The sequence below is a fragment of the Lepidothrix coronata genome, unplaced genomic scaffold (genome assembly GCF_001604755.1).
Source record: "Lepidothrix coronata isolate B3197 unplaced genomic scaffold, Lepidothrix_coronata-1.0 Scaffold77, whole genome shotgun sequence".
Lineage (NCBI taxonomy): Eukaryota > Metazoa > Chordata > Aves > Passeriformes > Pipridae > Lepidothrix > Lepidothrix coronata.
In genome coordinates, this window is record NW_016690257.1 from 2,038,620 (window position 1) to 2,059,477 (window position 20,858).

The window sequence follows — 20,858 nt, forward strand, 5'->3', positions numbered from 1 at the left end:
TCTCTGGGCAGCCTGTGCCAGGGCCTCCCCACCCTCCTCATAAAGAATTTCAACAGTTTCTTCCTTCTATCAAATCTGAATCTCCCCTCTTTGAGTTTAAAATCATCATCCCTTGTCCTAGTGCTACAAAGAGCATGGTGAGGCACAACATTCATCTTGAGTAGGTTCTTGACCTGTCAAACAAGGTGAGATCAAGAGGACCATCTCTGCATGATCCTGGGCAGGTGGCAGATGCTGTTCCTTAATGGTGGTGCTGGCTCAGCTTCTTATCTGGTGGTCCAACAAAATGTCTTTTTTCTTTCCCCCCAAATTAAACTCACCATCACACTTTACCTGCAGAAACCCTAAATACTGCTAAAAATGCACTTTGCTCTGGTGAGGGGCAATTCTGTAGTGGTTAGGACAGCTCAATGAGAAAGCAAGACTTTGGCAGAGCTCCAGAGGAGGGATGCCTCAACTGATGGGACAAAGCCTAACAATAACCAAACCCTCAAAAGCTAGGTCAGTTTTGGTATTGGATCTTCCAGCTTTGGAATGTGACTGGTTGTGAGTGGTGACCACCGAATTTCTTTGTTGGGACAGTGAACTTTTGTTAGTTCTTTACTGTAAGGGTGGGGAGGCCCTGGCACAGGTTGCCCAGAGAAGCTGTGGCTGCCCCATCCCTGAAAGTGTTCAAGGCCAGGTTGGACGAGGCTTGGAGCAACCTGGGATAGTAGAAGGTGTCCCTGCCCATGGGAGGGAATTGGAACTAGATGGGTGGTTTTAAGGTCCATTGAAACCCAAACCATTCTGGGATTCTGTGACTCTATGATAAGCTGCAGCCCACCCTTTTTTCTGTCAGGGTAGCAGGGCTGTGCTTCCAGCCTCACCTGGGGACTGACTGAGCTTTAAACCACACCAGTTCTGGTTTCTTTGATGGATGCTGTGTGTGTTCCTGCACTGGAGCCTGGTCCCTGCTGGAGCTGACGGCATGATGCCCATGATTTGGGAAGGCATGGGGCCACTTTGCTCTCTGCACTCGAGTTTGCTCATGCTCTTGGGTGTCAGCACAGGATGGTAAACTTCCTTAAATAACGAGTTTTGCTCTCTGCACCCTGCTGCAGCTCCTGCTCACCCAGGGACCGAAGTCCAGACATGCCTGAAGCTGAACATGCATTGCCCTGAATGTCCCCACTCCCGTGTTGCTCCCTCCCACAACCTGTGCTTCCTGCGTGTCTGTGAGAGAGCTGTGCAAAAACAAAAATACCCAAAAGCTCGTGTTTGTTTGCCCTTGCCTGGCCTGTAGTGATTGCCACACGTTGAGCAAGCACGAGGCTTTCTTTTCACTTGTTTTTGCAACCTGCTCTTCTTCTTTCACTATAGGAGGTCTTTTCTCGCAGTTTTTTCCACTTTCTTAGTACACGTCTAGTTCTCCAGAAGCCCGCTCTTCCACGTATTTCAGTTAACCCAAGAGCAAAGCTTTGGGTCTCATCAGAGCAATTTTGTCCTGTAAAACTGTGTAGCAAAACCAAGAAATGACAATAACGCTAAAAACCACCTCAGTTCTGATCTGTGGGCTGACAGCTTGCAGCTTGGAGACTGAAATTTTGGTCATTTTGCTTTTACTGAGACAATGCTCTGCTCTCTGCAGTGTATTTAGTGATGCTGCTAAAGCAACCCATGGCTGGGGGGACTGCAACCCCAGGCTCCTGGATTTATTCCCTGGCTGCTGACTCATGGTGTGATGCTGGCTGGGCTGTTTCACTTCCCCTTTCCCCTTGTTGTCCTTCTCTAAACGGGGACTGGCTTGGTGGAACTAATCAGCAGCGTTATGAAACCCTCAGGTCGTCCTTTCAAAGGAACAAGGTGGGGTTTGTGGGGAGAGATAATTTCATGAAGGCGGGATAGTCCAATGCTTTTGGAGTCTTTGGGATGAGCAGGAGAGGTCCACTGGTGTAGGGGAAGGAAACTTCGAAGGGAAAATTATTAATCAAAAAGTAATCCTGCTTTTTGCAGGGTGATGGTCTCAGGTGGGTGAATTTGCAGCGAGTCCTTTTCCTCCTCGTGATGAGTTTTTGTCTCTCCTGTTGCACCTACCTGGTTTTGGGGTGGGGAGGACCTGCAGCCTTGTGCAGCACCTCCTCACCCTGCTCCCTGCAGACACCAGCACAAGCATTTATTTTTGTCTCAGCAACCTCTGCAGGACCCTGAGCGATTTTGCGGCTACGTGGACTCTGAGCAAGGACAGCACAGCCAGCTATGGTTGCACCGTGTTTCCGTCTGCTAAAATAGTCATCCAGCTTCTGGTGTGTTTGTCTAAGCACGTAAGGCAAGGGACACAGACTGAGAGCTCAGCATAAATACAGATCTTCCTAGAGATGGTCCGTGAACAGTGTAGTGCCCCAAACCCTTCCATTTGAGAAGGTTGGGACAGAGTGATAGAGGGCAGGAAGTCTCTGGAGAGGGATCTGGATTAGTGGGCTGAGGCCAACGGTGTGAGTTTCTACAAGACCAAGTGCCAGGTCCTGCCACTGTGTCCCAACAGATCCCTGCAGCTCCAGGCTGGGGCAGAGGGGCTGGAAAACTGGGAAAGGCCCTGTGGGTGTTGGTGGCGGTGGCTGGACCTAACCCAGCTGTGGTGTGGCAGCAGGGCCAGGGCAGTGCCCTCCCTGTGCTGGCACTGCTGAGGCACCTCCAGTGCTGGGGCAGTTCTGGGCCCTCAGACAAGAGAGACATTGAGGGGCTGGAACATGTGCAGGGAAGGGAACGGAGCTGGGGAAGGGTCTGGAGCAGCAGGAGCGTCTGAGGGAGCTGGGGGACCTTCTGGCTCTGCAACTCCCTGACAGGAGGGAGGGAGTCAGAGGGGGATCGGGCTCTGCTCCCAGGGAACAAGAGACAGGATGAGAAGAAACGACCTCAAGCTGTGCCAGAGGACATTGTTTAGGTTGGATATTAGGGGAAATTTTTTCACTGTAAGGGTTGTCCATCCCTGGCACAGCTGCCCAGGGAAATGGTGGAGTCCACATCCCTGGAGGGATTTAAAAGCCCTGTGGATGTGGCACTTGGGGACATGGGTTAGTAGTGGCCTTGGCAGTACTGGGAAAATGGTTGGACTCAATGGTCTTCGAGGGCTTTTGCAACTTACACAATTCTATAATTCTGTGTTTCTCCAATGTCAATATTTCATAGGGTATGTGTCTTCAGGGGTTTTCCATGTAGAGCGGGGCAGAAGATGGAATCGTCAAGCTCAGCAAATTGTCTTTCAGCTGTGACTCAGCCATTTCATGTTTTCACATCCCCACTAGAGCATTTCAGCCCCTCTTTTGCCTGCAAGTGCAAACAAACCCCAAAACATTACAAGAAGCACTCAAAATCCTGCTCCTCATCAAGTCTGTTGAGAGGGTGGTGCAAATGCAGGCAGCAGATCAGGAAGGGGGGAGCACATCCTGTGGGCTTGGGAAACATCAGCTGCTGCTTTGTCACCTTGAAATCATCTGTTTGTAGTTTCCATGGGCTGCTGTCCTGTAAATAGCACACGGGCTCAGAGCTCTGCCCAGCAGGAAGGACCAGGACAGCCGTGGGAGGGCAGGAGTAGAGATCCTTGTCCCTCTGCCCCACTTTGTTTTGGCAGGGTTGGGTGCAACCCCCACCCTCCATACCTGTCTTGGGCTTAGTCTGTTATGCTTTTAAATCTTCTGTGCCCATGGCTCTGTGCTCCCTGTGTTGCACTTCCTCTTCCGTTGCAGCAGCCAGCCTTGCCTCTGGGACATCCCACGGGCAGTCACAGAATCCCAGCATGGTTTGGGTTGGAAGGTCCTTAAAGCTCATCCAGTTCCACCTCTCTGCCATGGGCAGGGTCACCCTTCACTAGACGAGGTTGATCCAGGTCTCGTCCAACCTGGCCTTGGACACTTCCAGGGATGGGGCAGCCACAGCTTCTCTGGGCAACCTGTGCCAGGGCCTCACTGCCCTCACAGCCAACAATTCCTCCCCAATAACCCATCTAACCCTGCCCTTTGGCAGTGGGAAGCCTTGTCCCCCTTGTCCTGTCCCTCTAATCCCTTGTCCAAAGTCCCTCTCCAGCTCTCTTGGAGCCCTTTTAGGCACTGGAAGGGGGTCTAAGGTCCCCCTGGAGCCTTCTCTTCTCCCGGTGAACACCCCCAGTCATGCTGGTCCTTTTGATTCTCTCTGTACCAAACTCGTCCAGAAGGTGCTGTTAAGGCTGGTTTCACAGGATACAACCCTGCCCAGCTCCTTCAATCAGGAGCTCCTCCTGCCTGGAAACAGCTCTTTTGGAAACCTCCCATGGAGGGATTTAAAAGACGTGTAGATGTGGCACTTGAGAGCATGGATGGGAACATATGTTGTTGCTGGATTGAGATCTTCTTTTTTCTGAAAATCTTGTCCCATACATTGTTCTCATCCAGGAGTCTCTCCCACCCCTTGAAAAGAAAGATCTTATTTCATAAAGAGGCACTTGCACACTTGCTCTCCCTGAGCTGTTGCCTGTGCAAATGCCTCTGGAGGTGGCAGTGTCCATGGACTGCACTGATGAGGATGTGACTCCTGTGTTTTTAGAGCACGGATCTGACAAGCACCGTTGGCTATGACAGCATCATCCAACACCTGAACGATGGCAGGAAGAACTGCAAGGAGTTTGAAGACTTTCTGAAGGAAAGGTAGGGAGCTGCCTCTGATCATGGGTTGGGTTGAGCCTGGGAAGTGAAGCTGTGGCACTACTCCTACTCCTGGTTCTCCCAGTTTGATTTCTGTTGTCTTTAACTGTCCATTATGTTAAAATGCTCTGCCATGAAGCTCATCTTGCTGTTCACCTTGCTGAAGATCAGGTGAGAACTTTGGCGTAGGAGAGGCAGGACCTTGTCTTGAATTTGTCTTTGTACATTAAGAACAACCCATAGATTTAATGCTAAAAAGAAGTAGCATTAGGTGTTGCCTTTATTAGTCAGAGAATATGACCTAAGCAGAGGTTCTGTGGCTACAAAAACAACTGAGAGGGTCTGGCTTTATGGTTCACCTGGTTAGCAATGGCTAAATATGAAGAGCATTGTAGAACAACCTTGAATTAATGTAATTTTGGTAATGAGAACTGGAAAAAAACAACCTGTGACTGGATGACTTGGTGCAGAGCAGCCTGGAGCAAACATAACGGAGGTGAAGAGGAGGGGAACCTGCACTTAAAAGTGTCTAATGCACCTACATCTCTTTAGGCTGTAATCTCATGTTCCAGGAAAATTTGGGCTTTCCAGCTGAGGAACTGGACCCTGAGAATTGTGTCCCCCTCATTTGTGACAACAAGAGAGTGCCAAAAGCCTCCTCCACACCCTGTGTCCTCTTTGTTCTTGAAGTAGGTGTAGGTTGCCACCAATGTGTCTTTCCAGAAGGAGATTAGAGGCTGGACCTGGACTTGCTACTGGCACCTCTCTCTGAACATGGCTCAGTTCTCCGTGTACAGCAGGGCTGTTAACACAGTTCCAGCCATGGAGGACGTGCCTGTTGGATGCTTTGTCCCAAAAGAAGTTAATGTGAATGTTGTTAGACAGAGGGGGAAAAAAAATCAATTTATGATATTTATCTTTTCCCCGTTTCCCTACAAGCTTTGGGAGTTTCTAAAGAGTTAACCTGGGTGAACCTTCACTGCCAGACTCGAGGAGTCGACAACACAGGTGTTTGCATCTGTGTTAGGAGATACAGGCATTTTAGGAAGCTATTTATTTTATCCAGTAGACCTTCTAATGCAGTCTTTAGCAGGACTTGTTTCTTTACACTGACTGCAGACAGTTAGGGTTGCCTAGGTTGAGATGCCTACATTTGAGCAAGCAAGTCCAGCCCTGGTTGTCTGTGCTGACTTCAAAGCAGCCGCAGAAAGCTGGTTGTTCTTGTACTGCAACACGTAGACTCTCTTTTCCCCCTCTCATTCTTTCAAGAGGAGAGGACAAAAGGATCTCTCAAAGGTGTTATTTCTGTTACCTCACAAGATTTGGCCTTTTCTTCAGGCGTTCTCCGTAAGGATCAGAGGCAGGTCCAGAGAGTACTTATTGCCTCATTCAAAAAAGCCCTGAAGAGCTGAAATGCCCGAGCTGAGCTTTGGGGTGCATGCCTGGTGGCCAAACTGCCTGTGAGGTGCCTGCTCCCTTCCTGTCACATTTGGTATAAATCAGCTAGGTCAGAGTCAAAAGTGTGGACAGACCGAGGGATCTCAAAAGCCCTGTTCCATAGGAAACTGAGGGGGAAAAACCTACCTAGGTGAGTCACCTGGCTGCATCTTCCAGCCAGGCACAGGCAGCTTAGTCCTCTATCACCTGTGGAGGTGATCCTTGAACCCATCAGCCCAGGGGAGATGGTCAGAGCAGCATATCGGGACCACAGACACAGCAAAGCCAAGTGTTTCCACTGGAAAACCTGGTTGGCACAGGTCAGGAGTTCAGAGCAGGTCTTGACCTCCACTGCTATCAAGTCTTAGTTTCTGAATTAGGAACTTTCTCTCATTCCTCTCTTTTCTCAACAGGGCAATTATAGAAGAAAAATATGGCAAAGAGCTCATCAACTTGTCGAAGAAGAAGCCCTGTGGGCAGACGGAGCTGAAGTAAGTTCACAATGCTGTGTGTGTTCTGCTTTTATGAGTGTCCATGGATCAAAGAAGGAGGAAGAGAAGGAAGGAGACTGTGAGAGACAAAACAGTGTTTTGAAACGTGATTGGGACGTCCAGAAGATGAGCTGAAACCATTCTCATGAATGAACAGTGCCCCAGCTGGGTTCTGCTTTGCTTTGAGCCAGACTCCACCAAGTTCCCACCAGCCATAGACTAACCAAAGCATTGTAGATGCTCAGGTGAGGTGTGGACTGGTGGTTCAGCAGAAAGCCAAGGATCACGAGACCCAAGAGTTCACTCTTGACTGGTTTTGTAGCCAGGGGGAAGTACAGGTTGAGTCAAACCACGCAAATCTTCACAATGTTGTGACCACTGTGGCTCCATGAGTGGGTCTCCATTTCCCCAGTGACCCTCGGCACCTTCTGCTCCCTGCTTTGTTTCTATACTTTATACATACCCAGTCTGACATTCTCTGATCATTGTTTTTACAGTTTTGTGTCACATAAAATGTTTCTGAGATTAACAGGGAGAAAAGTTCTCTAAGTTTCCAACCACATGCCAATGCACCATGTAGAAGGTGTTTGCGTGCCCAAAATTATGCTACAGGAAGGTTGCCTGATACACTCATCATGAAACTTAGAATTTTGATAGCATCCAGTGTTCAGAAAGATGTAAGGGAGATCTCAAAGCAAGCGAGCTGTGCTATACCTGAGAGAGAAAAAGCCAGAGGTATAAAGAGGGTAAATAAACCTGCCTTGAGTTGCTTTGACTGGTGTCAAGTGAGAGACTGTTTTGGGAGAGGTGCTCTGCTGATACTTGTGCCTGGCCATGCTTTCCCACTCTTTTTAATGCTCCTCCTGTGTTTTTCAGCACACTGAAGAGATCCCTGGATGTTTTCAAGCAACGTAAGTAATTCTTCATGCTTGTCAGGACACTTGGTTGTGCCAAAGCCTGAAGGCAACTTCTTAGGAAGAAAATGGCAGGGAAACCTCTAAAGTTGTGGTGATGGGGTCCGGCATAGGCTGTACTCCTGGCCTGGCTCGTCCCAGTGCATGGGGTCTGGGACAAAGTGCTCCAGGGCACAGGTGGGAGAGGAGACCCATAGGGCATCCTTTTGAGGATCTCTTGGACTTTCAGGTCTGGCTGCAGCTCAGAGGTTGTGATTGTGTTGTGTATCAAAGCTGTGCATGGGAAGGTCTCTTGGGGTTTATTGGATAGGCTTGTCCTCTTCACACACACACACACACACACACACACACACACAGTAATTCACACTTTGAATCCTGGGGGCAGTTCTGGACCCTCAGACAAGAGAGACATTGAGGGGCTGGAGCGTGTGCAGGGAAGGGAACAGAGCTGGGGAAGGGTCTGGAGCAGCAGGAGCGTCTGAGGGAGCTGGGGGGGCTCATCCTGGAGAAAAGGAGGCTCAGGGGGGACCTTCTGGCTCTGTAACTCCCTGACACGAGGGTGGAGCCAGGTGGGGTGTTGGGCTCTGCTGCCATGGAACAAGGGACAGGATAACAGGAAATGGCCTCAAGCTGTGGCAGGTGAAGTTTAGGTTGGATATTAGGGAAATTTTTCACTGTAAGGGTTGTCTATCCCAGGCACAGGCTGTCCAGGGCAGTGGTGGAGTCCCCATCCCTGGAAGGGTTTAAAAGCCCTGTGGATGTGGCACTTGTTGACATGGGTTAGTGGTGGGCTTGGGAGGGCTGAGGGAATGCTTGGACTTGATGATCTTAAGAGGGCTTTTTCAGACTAAATGGTTCAGTGGTTCTAATTGGAACATGTAAAAGATGATGCTTTGGCCACCATACACAGTCCCTGTATCACAGCTCGCCGGGGTACTGGGCAGACAGCACCTTAAAGGCAGACAGCACCTTAAAGGTGAGCACTCTGCTACCCTGTGCCTGCCAGCTTTGTCAGCTGGACATCCCTGACATGGCTCTGCCCTCACCACTGCTGACTATTCCAAGCTGTGGGTTTGGAACAGCTTTGGAATGTTGAATCACGAGCTGCCATTTGGCTCCGCTGCCTCGGTGACCTGGCTGGGGTGGCATTTCGTGGTGTGGCTGCTCACCTTCAGCAAGAGGAGCCTGAGATTTTTTTAGCCTTAGTTTTTCTGTGCCCCAAGTTGCTGCCTGCTGGCCTGGGGTAGTGCATCCCTCACTCAGCTGTGCCGGGGTGCGATGTGTTAAAACGCGCCCGAATTCACCCGCATGAGGGGGAGATGTGACTGTGCTTGTTTGAGTAACTTCTCTCAACTGGAATTTCCTCAGACTCGGGGGCAGGTCCCAGGAGGACCAGTCCTTACGTAGGTGAGCACTGCTCCGAGCCTGCTTCAAACAACCTGCTGCTTTTTCATGTTTCTGAAAGGGGATGTGTGACGTGGGGCCAGTTTGATGTCAGTTGAATTAAGAAACACAGTCTCTTTAGGAATATGTATCTATATATATCTATATCTATCTATCTATCTAAGTTATTTTTTCTTTGCAGAGATAGACAATGTGGGACAAGGTCACATCCAGCTGGCGCAAACCCTTCGTGAGGAAGCGAAAAAGATGGAGGACTTCAGGGAAAAGCAAAAACTGCATCGGAAAAAGGTCAGGCGCTGTGGGAAGACGTGCCTTCCCACAGGATGTTGATCCTGCCCCGGCAGTGGGCTAATCCCAGAGCTGTGTCCTGCTGTTCCCCAGCCCTGTCTATGCCCCCCGTGCCTGCTGCTGCTGGGAAGTCCTGAGTTTCTTCCTACATGTTGCAACCATGTTGGTGAACTGTGCAGCAACCTCCAGCTTCCTTCTTCTCACTGCCACATCCTCTCCTTTGGGTGGTTTTTGGGGCCAGCCACAGCAGAGGCTCAGCCCCAGGACACCAGCCTCAACTGGGAATATTTTGAAGCATTTATATACAGCGCTGTATGATCTCCATAGGGTCTGATAAAATGGCCAAGCCTTTTAACTTTTTGTTGAGATTCCTTTTTCTGGATTTTCCTTTTTCTAGAAAACCGCTAGAACCAGGGGCTGGTTTGGACTAGCAGAGGGGAGTGGGCTTCCCAGCTTTGTCAGAGCCTGTGGAGATGGCACAGTACTATACCTTGCTATACATTTAGTTGGTAGAGCTCCTTTGCATACACAAGTCAAGGCTTAGACAGAAGCATGAAAGATGAGTTTTGTGAAGATGCTTTGGGTGGATGAAGGTCCTTAAGCCCATCTCAGTCTGGTCTGTGACTCTTTCCCAAGCCACCCAGTGGAGCTTTGATGGTCAGCAAGGTGCTGATTCTGGGTCTGTTTTCTTCACAGATAGAGCTGATCATGGAGGCGATTCACAAAAACAGGAATGTGCAGTACAAGAAGACCATGGAGGTAAAGCAAACCTGCTGCTGTTTCTTGCCTTGTGGGTTAACACCGCTCAGTCACAAGCACAGAGCTGGGGCAGGCTTAAATGAGAGGGTTTTCCTCCTCTGCTGTGACACTGGATGCTGAGTCTGTGTGAGTGGTGTGCAGGGTGTGTTCAGAACACTGAAGGGCACACCAAGGACACAGAATCACAGAAACACAGAATATGCTGAGCTGGAAGGGACCCACAAGGATCATCGAGTCCAGCCTTTAGCCCTGCACAGGACCATCCCTAAGAGTCACACCGTGTGCCTGAGAGTGTCATCCAAACACTGCTTGAGCTCTGGCAGCCTTGGTGCTGTGCCCACTGCCCTGGGGAGCTTGTTCAGTGCCCAGCCACCCTCTGGGCAAGAACCGGTTTCTAATATCCAACCTAAACCTTCCGTGACACAACTCCAGACCATTCTGTGGAGTCCTGTCACTGGTTACTACAGAGGAGGCACAGCCAGTGGTAGCCTTTCAGGGCTGGATAAATGTGATTTAGAATGATAGAATTGTTCAGGTTATAAAAGCCCTTTAAGATCCTTGAGTCCAACCATTAACCAGCACTGCCAAGCCCACCACTAACCCATGTCCCCAGGTGCCATGTCCACACCTTTTTTGAGCACTTTAATGGATGGTGACTGCACCACTGCCCGGGACAGCCTGTGCCAGGGCTTGATAACACTTTCTGTGAAGAAATTTTTCTGGATATTAAATCTAAACCTTGTCTGATGCAACTTGAGGTTGTTGCCTCTTGTCCTGTCCCTTGTTCCCTCGGAGCAGAGCCCGACCCCCACCCAGCTCCCCCCTCCTGTCAGGGAGTTGCAGAGCCAGAAGGTCCCATCTAAGGCTCCTTTTCTCCAGGCTGAGCCCCCCCAGCTCCCTCACCTGCTCATCACCAGACTTGTGCTCCAGACCCTTCCCCACGCCCTCCTCTGGGTACTCTCATGGACTTGGTTGCCATGAGCTTTCCATCCGTAAATGCAGCTTGTCTTGTGAGGCTTCCTCTAAGCCACAGGGCACCTGGGACCTTGTGTGCCACCCCCTGCTCCTCTGGCAGCCTGTGCCCACCTCTGCCCTCGTAGGCTGTTCTCTCCCCCAGAGCTCCCACCCGAGCTGTGTGCCGGTGTCTCTCCCAGGCCAAGCGTCTGTACGAGCAGCGGTGCCGGGACAAGGACGAGGCGGAACAGGCCGTGCACCGCAACGCAAACCTGGTGACGCAGAAGCAGCAGGAGAAGGTACAGGGAGGTGGGGCAGGGGGAGAAAGGGATGCCTCTTCTTGTCAGCTCTCCCGCCCCATGGCTCTTCTCCCAGCTCTGGGTTTTGGGGTGAGACGGGAGGGCTGGTGGTGCTCACCAGTGGGGCTGCAGCGCCGTCGGGGATGCACCCAGGGGCTCCTCCACCTTCCTTCTCTCTCCATTTTTGGCAGCTGTTCGTGAAGCTGGCTCAGACGAAATCAGCTCTGGAGGACTCCGGTGAGTGGAAATGCCATGTTGGGAGGGCAAGGGACATGTTTCCAGGGGCAGGGAGTTGTGAAGCCATGGCAGGGCTCGTGGGCAAGCTCCAGCTCTTGGATCAGGCACAGCTCCTCAGAAACACATGCCCAAGATACCAGCGATGGGCACCTGCCCTGGAGAAGCCTGCATGACCCCACCAAGGCCATGTCCTTCCACTTTGTCCCTGATGTCCTAGCCATTTCAGGCTTCACATATTACCTTCTAGTGAAGGGTATTTACGTTGATGTTAATCATGGAATCAGTGAATGATTTGGGTTGGAAGGGGCCTTAAAAATCATCTCATTCCAACCCACCCTGCCTGTCGACCTTCAGCTGACACTGTGATTTCTCCTGCAGACAGGAGCTACCAGCAGAATGTGACCATGCTGGAGAAGGTCCGGGAAGAGTGGCAGATGGAGCACATCAAAGCTTGCGAGGTAAATGCCCTCAAACACCTTTGCATGGCAGTGTGGTCCTCTGGGTGTCCACCCCTGTCTGCAGGGCCCAGGGATGGCACAGATTTCCCTTCTGTGTATTCCCCTGGCAGTGAAGCAGCAGGATGTGTTGCAGCTAACTCTGTGTGTGCCTAAAGCTTGGCTTCTTGATTCAAGGCCCCACTACTTCAAGGTTTCCACTGTTTTTTAATTATTTCTATTTTTCCACCACCTTTTAAAATTGACAGAGTCAAGGTCATGATGTTTTGCCCATTACCTACTTGCATGTTTGGCATGGCTGTCACTTTGAACAGCTGTGGTTGCCTCTGGATACTCAGTGACTTAAGGCCAGTATGTCCTAGAGCCTCAGCAACACCTGGAAGACTCTGTCTGAAACTCTAAAAGGCTTTCTATGGACAGGGACTGCAGAGATTGAGGTTCTATCCCAGGTTTGCAAACAACCTTCCCATTCCCAGCTGTGCTGATTCCTTCCCAATTTATTTCTCATCAGGCTGCGATTTTACTTTTCTGTTTTGAACTGGAATTTGCTGTCTCTGTTGTGTGGTATGCATGGGTGCCTCAGTGATGGTGTGCTTTTGGTGTCTGGGGTCTCTGGAAGCCTCTATGGTGGGGACATTTCAAAAGGTATACCAGATTCAGATTTCTGGTATGCCAGATATCAAAGGCTTGGGTTGAAACCTGCTTGGAAAAGGGCTGGGCAGGAAAGAGGGAGAAGACCAACCAATCAATGCACCTCTGATTTCATGCATCCCCACTGTTTATTTATTTCTCCATATCCGCAGCCTGGAAGTGTTAAAAGGACATGTAGATGTGGCACTTGGGGCCATGGGTTAATGGTGTCCTTGGCAGTGCTGGGGGAATGGTTAGACTTGATGATCTTAGGGGGCTTTTCCAACCTAAATGATTCTGTGATTCTAGGACACCTGTGGAAGGGAAGTGAGATGGGACCACAGGAGCATGGGGTACCTAGGGACATGTACTGCCTTTAGGAACTTGTTCTCCCCAAAGGTGCTGGGGGACCCCCTTCACATCGGTCCTGCAGACCTTCTGAGCTTAACAAACACTCATCTTAACACTCATCTGGTTGCACAAAGGGATCATTTCTCTTCTGGGCAATCTGGAGGACGCGCTGTTTCCTTGTTTCCTGCAGAGCACCAACACCATCTGCTCCTTGCAGTTGTCTTTTCATGGCACTTGGGAACGAGAAGCAGTAAGGATTAAGGAGACTTGCTCTCATTTCAAAGATGTTGTGGCCGTTTTTGTCTGTGTTGTTTCAGTTCTTTGAGACTCAGGAGTGTGATCGGATCAGCTATGTCCGTAACGCCCTCTGGCTCCACGTCAACCAGCTCTCCCTGGGCTGCGTCCAGAATGATGAGGTACCTCAACTAAAAGGCTTCGTTCTTCTGTGTGGAAAGCAGAGCCCAGTTTGTTTTCCTGTGCTCTGAGCTGTGTTACATGTGGCCCTTCATTGGCCACCAGACACCAGCATGAGTGGGCAGGCAGAAGGTTTGGCCAAAACTCTGGCAGATGAGCTTTCCTCTAGGATTCACACATTTTTTGAGTGTGCTGAAACACTGGAACAGGTTGCCCAGAGAAGCTGTGGCTGCCCCATCCCTGGAAGTGTTTGAGGCCAGGTTGGATGGGGCTTGGAGCAACCTGGTCTAGTGGAAGGTGTCCCTGCCCATGGCAGGGGGAGGAACAAGATGGGCTTTAAGGTCCCTTTGAGCCCGAACCACTCTAAGATTCTGTGATTCCCCTGTGACTGCAGCTTGTGCACTGGGTGAATATTGGGATTTCTCCCCATGTCTAATAGACAGTTGGAAAAAACCCTCTTGTTTTTTGACCTGATGTAATAGAAATGCATTTTATTTCCCTTTTGCAGAAATATGAGGAAATCCGCAAGAGTTTAGAAATGTGCAGCATTGAGAAGGATGTTGATTTTTTTGTAAATTTGCGCAAAACTGGAAGTTTGGCTCCAGGTAAGAGCTCAGTACAATCTCACAAAGTAGTGCTGACTGCCCTGTACTCCTCATGGAGCTGCTGCTCAGGTCAGCATCAGTTGGGGTGCAAAAAACATTGATTTTGCAACATTCCTCCTTTAGTTCACTGCTATGCAGCACTAGTCTCTGCCAGTTTCAACAGTCCTTGAAGATAGCATCCTCGTTTTAGTTTCCTGGTCAGGCATTTTCACAGAGAGGGGAAAGACTTAGGATCTGACTGCTGATATAAGAAGTATTTTATGTCTATAAAAGGCCTGTTAACTTTTCCTAGCTCCTGTTGTTTATGAAAACTACTACAATACACAGAGAAATGTGACTCCTGCGAGAAGTCCAGTGCCTGTACCTATATCAAGGTAAGGGACATAACATGTACAATTGCAATTGCTATTGCAAGTGATGCTCTCCCCCCCCTACAAAAGGGCATATTTTATTCCTTTTAGTCTATTGGAAGCTTGACTTGGGAGTATTAGAGGAAAATATTTCCTTGCATGGTTCTTGTTGTGATCTGTCCATCTTAGGAGTGTTAAAGGCATGTGTGGGTAGAGGGAGGAACTGCAGAGCTGAATTCACTCCCCTGGGACAGAAGCTGGGCCGGGAGGACAGGCTGAAGGGTGTTTCTGCCAGGGGCCAAGGTGACAATGAGGGCCAAAGACTCATGCTAAGGATGAGTGTGCCACTTTGGCTGCCACACTGGGAGTTGAGCCCTGTCCAGTTATGGCTTCCTGATGTGTCACTCTGGGCAAAGGCATGTGCAAAGGCATACCCTGAGGCTCACCTGTGATTGTGATTTTTTCCCCCAGCTTAGTGCTTTTTGGCTGCTTTTTCCTCTCCTGCACCATATCAGCTTCAATTCCTGTGTTTGCCAAGCAGGCTGTGGGTGGTGAGCCCACCAGGTCTCTATAAAGCCCAGGTTGCCAAACCACTTGCCTTCCCACCAGCTCTGGGAGGGCAGCTGGGGAGTGCAGAACCGGGGCAAAGGGAGTCCTGTATCCATGCAGATCCTCACCTCTGTGTTTCCTTCTGTGCAGGAGGGGACCTCTGCCCACCCCGACCAGTGCACCAGGTGAGTTATTGCTTTATGGGCTTTCTGGCCCCACAGAGGAACTGTCACTCCAGGCCCTTGTCCCAGGTCCCTCTCCAGCTCTCCTAAAGCCCCTTTAGGCCCTAGAAGGGGTTCTCAGGTCTCCCTGGAGCCTTCTCTTCTCCAGGCTGAACATTCCCAGCTCTCCCAGCCTGTCTCTATAGGACACCTCTTTGAGACTCATTCACCCTTGCAGCCCATCCCTTTAACATGGATGGCCAGTGTGGGAAGCCTTATAATGAGCACTTCTCATGAGGGAACCTATTTTTTTTTGTGCTCTCTGTTTCAGGGGAGCCTGATTACGCCACAGTTGATGGCTACAGCTTGGTACATTTCTAGCAGTCACAGTAAGTACTCACTTTTGATGAAGAAAGGGGGCTTATGGGAAAGAGATTTTTAGCCTGGGCAGATAGTAACACAACAAAGGGGAATTTTAAACTAAATGAGGTTAGATTTCGGTTAGCGATAAGGAAGAACTTCTTCCCTGTGAGGGTGGTGAGGCCCTGGCACAAATTGCCCAGAGAAGCCGTGGCTGCCCCATCCCTGGAAGTGTTCAAGGCCAGGTTGGATGAGGCTTGGAGCAACCTGGGATAGTGGAAGGTGTCCCTCCCCATGGCAGGGGGTGGAATGAGATGAGCTTTAAGGTCCATTCCAACCGAAACCATTTTGCGAATCTGGAGCTACCTGGAAGAGGGACTGTGGAGAAAGAAAGGCCACTGGTTAAAGGGTGATATTTGAGGGGGATCACTTCCAACTGGAAGTGATGCTCCTGCCCTGCCATCACTTCTCTGAGCTGGAGCTGTGGTTTAGACACTGTTGATCCTGTCCTGTAGGTTTTCCAGGCAGAAGACACTGTTGGTCTGACCAGCGTGGCACAGGTGGTGTTTCCCGTTATTCCCAGACACTAAAGTGTCTGAAGTGCTTCCGCTTTTCAAAAACATATTTGAGGACTGATAATTATTTGTACATCCAGAAAGTGCCTACTAAAAAATCTGTGCCTTTCATCAGCAAACTCCTTGGATGGATATCCTATCTTCAAACTCAGAGGAAGAAAAGGACCAGACACAGGGGCGATTTGTGTCAGAAGAAGTGTTTGATTTGAAGTTCTTCTAAAGTGCAGCCATTGGGAGAGGCTGGAGCCTCCCACTCTCCAGATAACTAGCTCATATGCGCCGAGGGGAGTGCTGCATGATGCTTTGGGCACACTGGCTTGTGTTCAGGGCACCTGCATCCCCCTCAGATCTCAGGTTACTCTTTCGCCTGTCTCTAAAGTCTTTCATTACTGGGGATTAAACTTGTAATTTAGGTTTAATTTTATTCTCATCTTTCGGGGATCTCACTTAGGGGAGCACCAACAGTTACACCGCGTGTCTGGCTTAGCTGTAGGTGTGCTCCAGGCTTAAGTGCTGACGCTGGAAGCTGATTTGCATCTTGCCTGGTGCAGCAGTTCACAGCATGGCTACCCAGTGAGGGGCTGTGCCACCACAAACCTGCTGGGAGGTTCCACATCCCACGGTGTTGTTGAGGATCAGGAGGACGTTGTTCAGATCTCCCCAATGCCTCTCCAATGAGGGGCTTGTGAGTTTTAGGCTCATGGTACAGCTTGTCCCTGGAAGGCTCTGGGGACCAGGTTAGACAGGGTTTGGAGCAACCAGGTCTAGAGCAAAATGTCCCTGCCCACACCAAGGGGTTGGAACTAGATGGTCTCTAAGGTCCTTCTCAACCCAAACCATTCTAAAGTTCTATGATTCTATGACTTAATTAGCTTTTGACAATCTCTAAACTTTGGACTTGTTCTGACTATGCACCACTGGAAACAAACTTAGCTACTGCTGGAGCCATGAAACTTCTTTTCTGACCAGATCTCCTCAAACTTCCTGCCCTTTCTGTTACCATATAAATATATATATATATGTATCTTATGATTATGACTTTGATTCAGAAGCTCACGTGCTTCGGGGCTGCTGATCTCTCTGATGTCCCTGTGTGCAGTGCTGCTTGACCGCTCCTCAGTGCCTTACGACACTGGACACAGGGACACAGGACATGGGGATAAACACACAATTTACCTGTCTAAACCCGGTGCCAGGTGACTAACCTGGAGCAGCAGGATTTGCTATTTGTATGACATTTTTCCAGCTGAATCTGCACGGCTTCAGCGCGTGTCCCAGCCCGTCAGTCCTTGGGGCTTTTTACTGTGTTTTCTTGTGTGGGGAAGATGACAGTGAGCTCTGACATCTGCCCTCCTGCAAAGTGCACGTGCCAAGGAATCCGCTATCCTGTTTTATTTCTGAAAGACCAAGGACACAAGTATTATTCCGAAGGAGCCTGCTGTAGTCTTAGTTGTTTAAATACATATTTTAAAAAATAAATTTTGAGTCTCACGTGTTGGGTATGTGAGTTTTTTTTTAAAGGTTGTCTTGTTCACTTTCTGTTGGGGCTGGGGTGGGACACCTTCAGAGCACATCCTCGCTCAGCCTTTATTTCAGTCCTTGCTCAATACCAACACAGATGTGGCAGAAAACACCCCAAATAAGACTGGCACAAGGACAAGTACTTGCTATTAAACATGCACAGCTGACAACGTAGGGCTGTTTGCCCTGGAAGAGTGTCTGCTCTGCAATACATGGCATGGTTTCTTTATTGGGTCTTTTCTGCTGACTGAGCACAATAGTTGCTGTTAGGCTTTTCTGGATGCAGAGGTCCCCAGTGGCTTGCACATTCATTAAATGCACAGAAGTGACACCAAAACAGGGGTGCTGGGGAAGGGTCTGGAGCAGCAGGAGCGTCTGAGGGAGCTGGGGGGGCTCATCCTGGACAAAATAAGGCTCAGAGGGGACCTTCTGGCTCTGCAACTCCCTGACAGGAGGGAGGAGCCAGGGGGGTGGTGTCAGGCTCTGCTCTCAGAGAACAGATGATAGGGTGAGTGAAAATGTCCTCAAGTTGTGCCAGGGGAGGTTTAGGTTAGATATTAGGGGAAATTTCTTCCCTGAAAGAGTTGTCAAGCTGTGGCACAGCTGTCCAGAGCAGTGGTGGAGTCCCCATCCCCAGATGGATTTAAAAACTGTGTGGATGTGCCACTCGGGTTAGTGGTGACCTAGGCAGTCCAGGGGGAATGCTTGGACTTGATGATCTTGGTGGTCTTTTACAACCTCATTGACTAGGATTCTATGAAAACACCAAGTGTTCGCACAGACCTAGGCCAAGAAAACTGAGCTTTGAAGAGGAGTGTCCAGACATGGAGCTACTGGGAAACAAGTCTATATGTTCATGGGTGCCAAAATGGCTTTTTTTCTTCATAATCTCCCCTTCATCACCTTCCCTTGCCTCATGGCTTTCCAAGTGGTGCAGAAGACTTTGGCCTCCTCCCAGGCCCCTGTGGAGGAGCCCAGCCTGCCCTGGAGCCCTTTATTGAGGGTGAGATGACTCACAGGGGGGTCTGGTGTCTTCCAGACCATGCAGGAGTGCCTGGCCTCCCTATAGACCCTGGTAACCAGTTGTGCAGCTCCTGCCTTCTCTCCTCAGGGTACGAGAGACAACAAACGCCTTAGTAAGGCAACAGCTTTTATAAGACAGAATAAGTGAATAGGACAAGGTGGAACAGCTTCCCACTGCTAGAGGGCAGGGCTAGATTGGGAAGGAATTCTTCCCTGTGAGGATGGTGAGGCCCTGGCACAGGTTGCCCAGAGAAGCTGTGGCTGCCCCATCCCTGGAAGTGCTCAAGGCCAGGCCGGATGGGGCTTGGAAGTGGAAGGTGTCCCTGCCCATGGCAGGATGATTGGAACTGGATGAGCTTTCAAGTCCCTTCCAACACAAACCATCCTGTGACTCTTTGATTAACATGGATTGCAAACAAATCTGACATCCTTAAGGTGCTGGGCACTCTGCCTGGAGGCAGAGTCGACAGATCTCTCTCCTTTTCTGATCCTGTGAGCTAATTCAGAAATTATCGCAAGGAAACAGTTCTGTTTGTAAAGGAAGTTCACATGAGGACTTCTTGCTGCATTTCCAGCTACAGACAAGGCCAAGAAGATGGTCAGGATCAATGCATCCCCCCCTATACCCACGGATATTACAAATTCCAGGTTACACTAGTAATGCAGGGGCTTCTCGAGCCCCAAGTGCAGGATCCCACAGAGCGAACACTGCCTGTACAAGGCCATTAAGTCGACTGTGATGTCAAGTGAACCTTGTGAGGGCTCATCCATCTGGGCACTGGGAGAAGTCACTCCTCTTCCCTGTGGAGCCTGGGCTCTGCTCCAGCCATGGCTTCCTGGGGATGGCTGGGTGCCAGGACTGGGATCTGAGAGGCAGCAGTTCCTGGCCTGGCGCTGAGCCAGCATTTCCACTGTGCTGGAGGTGCCTCAGGAGCCGAGACAGGTAGATCTCACACCTGCCATCCTTGCTAGTGGGGGCTTGGCTTCTCATCTCACATTCCTTTGGGCAGCAGCCTGTGCTCCTCCCAGCCCCTATGGAGGGTCTGTTGGTCTGTGCAGGGGACCTTGGCCCTATAGTGGTGTGTGGGTCCAAATGGACAGTCTGTGTGTCCCTATTGTGGACCCCGACTTCCCCCAGACCCCTATTTAGTGGACCCTTCTCCCCTATTCTCCCCTATAGGCAGTCTGTGAGTCGGTCCCAGGAATGGTCTGTAGGCCCGTAGGGACATTCTGTGGGTCCCTATAGCGCTCTGAGGGTCCCATGGATGGTCTGTGGGTCTCTGTGGATGGTGGTTCCCTATGGACAGTCTCTGGTTCCCTAGAGTGCTCAGACGGTCCCACGGGTGGTCTGTGGGCCTCTATTGCCTGTTTTTCCCCATGGGCGGTGTGTGGGTACCTACAGTGCTCCGTGGGTCCCTATGGCAGTCTGTGGGTCCCTATGGCAGTCCGTGGATCCCTGTGGACTGTGTTTCCCCAAGGACAGTGTGTGGGTCCGTACAGCATTCCGTGGATCCCTATGGCAGTCTGTAGGTCCCTACAGCGCTGTGTGGCTCCCTGCGGATGCTCTGTAGGTTCCTATGCCAGCCCACGGGTCTCTATGGCAATCCGTGGGTCCCCACAGCACTCCGTGGGTCTCTGTGGTAGTCTGTGGATCCCTATAGCAGTCCGTGGACCCCTATGGCAGTCTGTGGATCCCTATAGCAGTCCGTGAACCCCTCTGACAGACCGCGTGTCCCCACGGACACTCTTTGCGACCCCTCTCCCCTCACGCCCGCCCCGCCCACCCAAGAGGGCCCCGCCCCCTCTCCCGTCCCGCTCTCCCATTGGCCGGTGCCCGCGGGGGCGTGTCCCGGGCCCGGTGCGGTGCGGGCGGAGCGCGGGCGCAGCGGGGCCATGGCCGAGGCCGTGCGGGCTCCGCGCCGCGCCCGCGGCCGCGCCAAGGTAACGGGGCACAGGGGGGCGAGGACGAGAGGCGGGGGACGGGGCGGCGAGGGGTGTCCCGCGGCGTCCGCACGCCCTGCGGCCACCGGCGTGGGTCCCGCGCCCGCCGGTGTCCGCGCCAGGCCGTGTTTACATCCGTGTTCGCTCGGCCCCTGATGGTGGAGGGAGGGAGAGGGAGGGGGGTAGAGGGGTGTGCGTGTGTGTGGGGGGTGATGTTGTTGGTTGTTGTTTGCTGTTTGTGTTATAAAAAGGGTTTCTGCTGCTCTGGGCTCCTAGTAACGCGGGTTTGGAGTAGCTGGCGGTGTGTGATAGGCCCTGCGCTGTGGCAGGATGTAAACAGGGTGTTTACTCTGTTGTCCCGCGGCCTCCTCAGGTGTCCTGTGGGGCGGCGGGGGGAATGGGCAGCCACGGAATTATCAGCTTTGACGGGGTTTTAGTGTAGTGTCCTGCTGAGAGAGCTGGGGGTGTTCATCCTGGAAAGGGAG

The 20,858-nt window shown here is 51.0% G+C and overlaps 2 protein-coding genes across 3 annotated transcripts in view; both read left to right on the top strand.

Annotated features, from left to right (window-relative positions):
- The window catches only part of PSTPIP2 (proline-serine-threonine phosphatase interacting protein 2), a 23,490-nt gene extending 6,124 nt beyond the window's left edge, over positions 1 to 17,366 (top strand). The window contains exons 2-15 of one of the 2 annotated variants that reach the window (XM_017819753.1): positions 4,558 to 4,658; positions 6,506 to 6,583; positions 7,460 to 7,494; positions 9,083 to 9,189; positions 9,886 to 9,948; positions 11,103 to 11,201; positions 11,393 to 11,438; positions 11,817 to 11,896; positions 13,192 to 13,290; positions 13,797 to 13,893; positions 14,186 to 14,267; positions 14,943 to 14,977; positions 15,285 to 15,342; positions 15,829 to 17,366. In XM_017819753.1, coding sequence (XP_017675242.1) covers positions 4,558 to 4,658; positions 6,506 to 6,583; positions 7,460 to 7,494; positions 9,083 to 9,189; positions 9,886 to 9,948; positions 11,103 to 11,201; positions 11,393 to 11,438; positions 11,817 to 11,896; positions 13,192 to 13,290; positions 13,797 to 13,893; positions 14,186 to 14,267; positions 14,943 to 14,977; positions 15,285 to 15,334 — 972 coding nt within the window. In that variant the 3' untranslated portion in view covers positions 15,335 to 15,342; positions 15,829 to 17,366. The remainder of the gene's footprint in view (positions 1 to 4,557; positions 4,659 to 6,505; positions 6,584 to 7,459; positions 7,495 to 9,082; positions 9,190 to 9,885; positions 9,949 to 11,102; positions 11,202 to 11,392; positions 11,439 to 11,816; positions 11,897 to 13,191; positions 13,291 to 13,796; positions 13,894 to 14,185; positions 14,268 to 14,942; positions 14,978 to 15,284; positions 15,343 to 15,828) is intronic. The other variant, XM_017819755.1, reaches the window with a different exon arrangement.
- Positions 17,367 to 20,322: 2,956 nt separating this feature from the next.
- EPG5 (ectopic P-granules autophagy protein 5 homolog) overlaps positions 20,323 to 20,858 on the top strand; it is a 54,035-nt gene continuing 53,499 nt past the window's right edge. Inside the window, exon 1 of the mRNA XM_017819737.1 lies at positions 20,323 to 20,373. Within this exon, the coding sequence (XP_017675226.1) occupies positions 20,326 to 20,373 (48 nt within the window). The 5' untranslated portion in view covers positions 20,323 to 20,325. The remainder of the gene's footprint in view (positions 20,374 to 20,858) is intronic.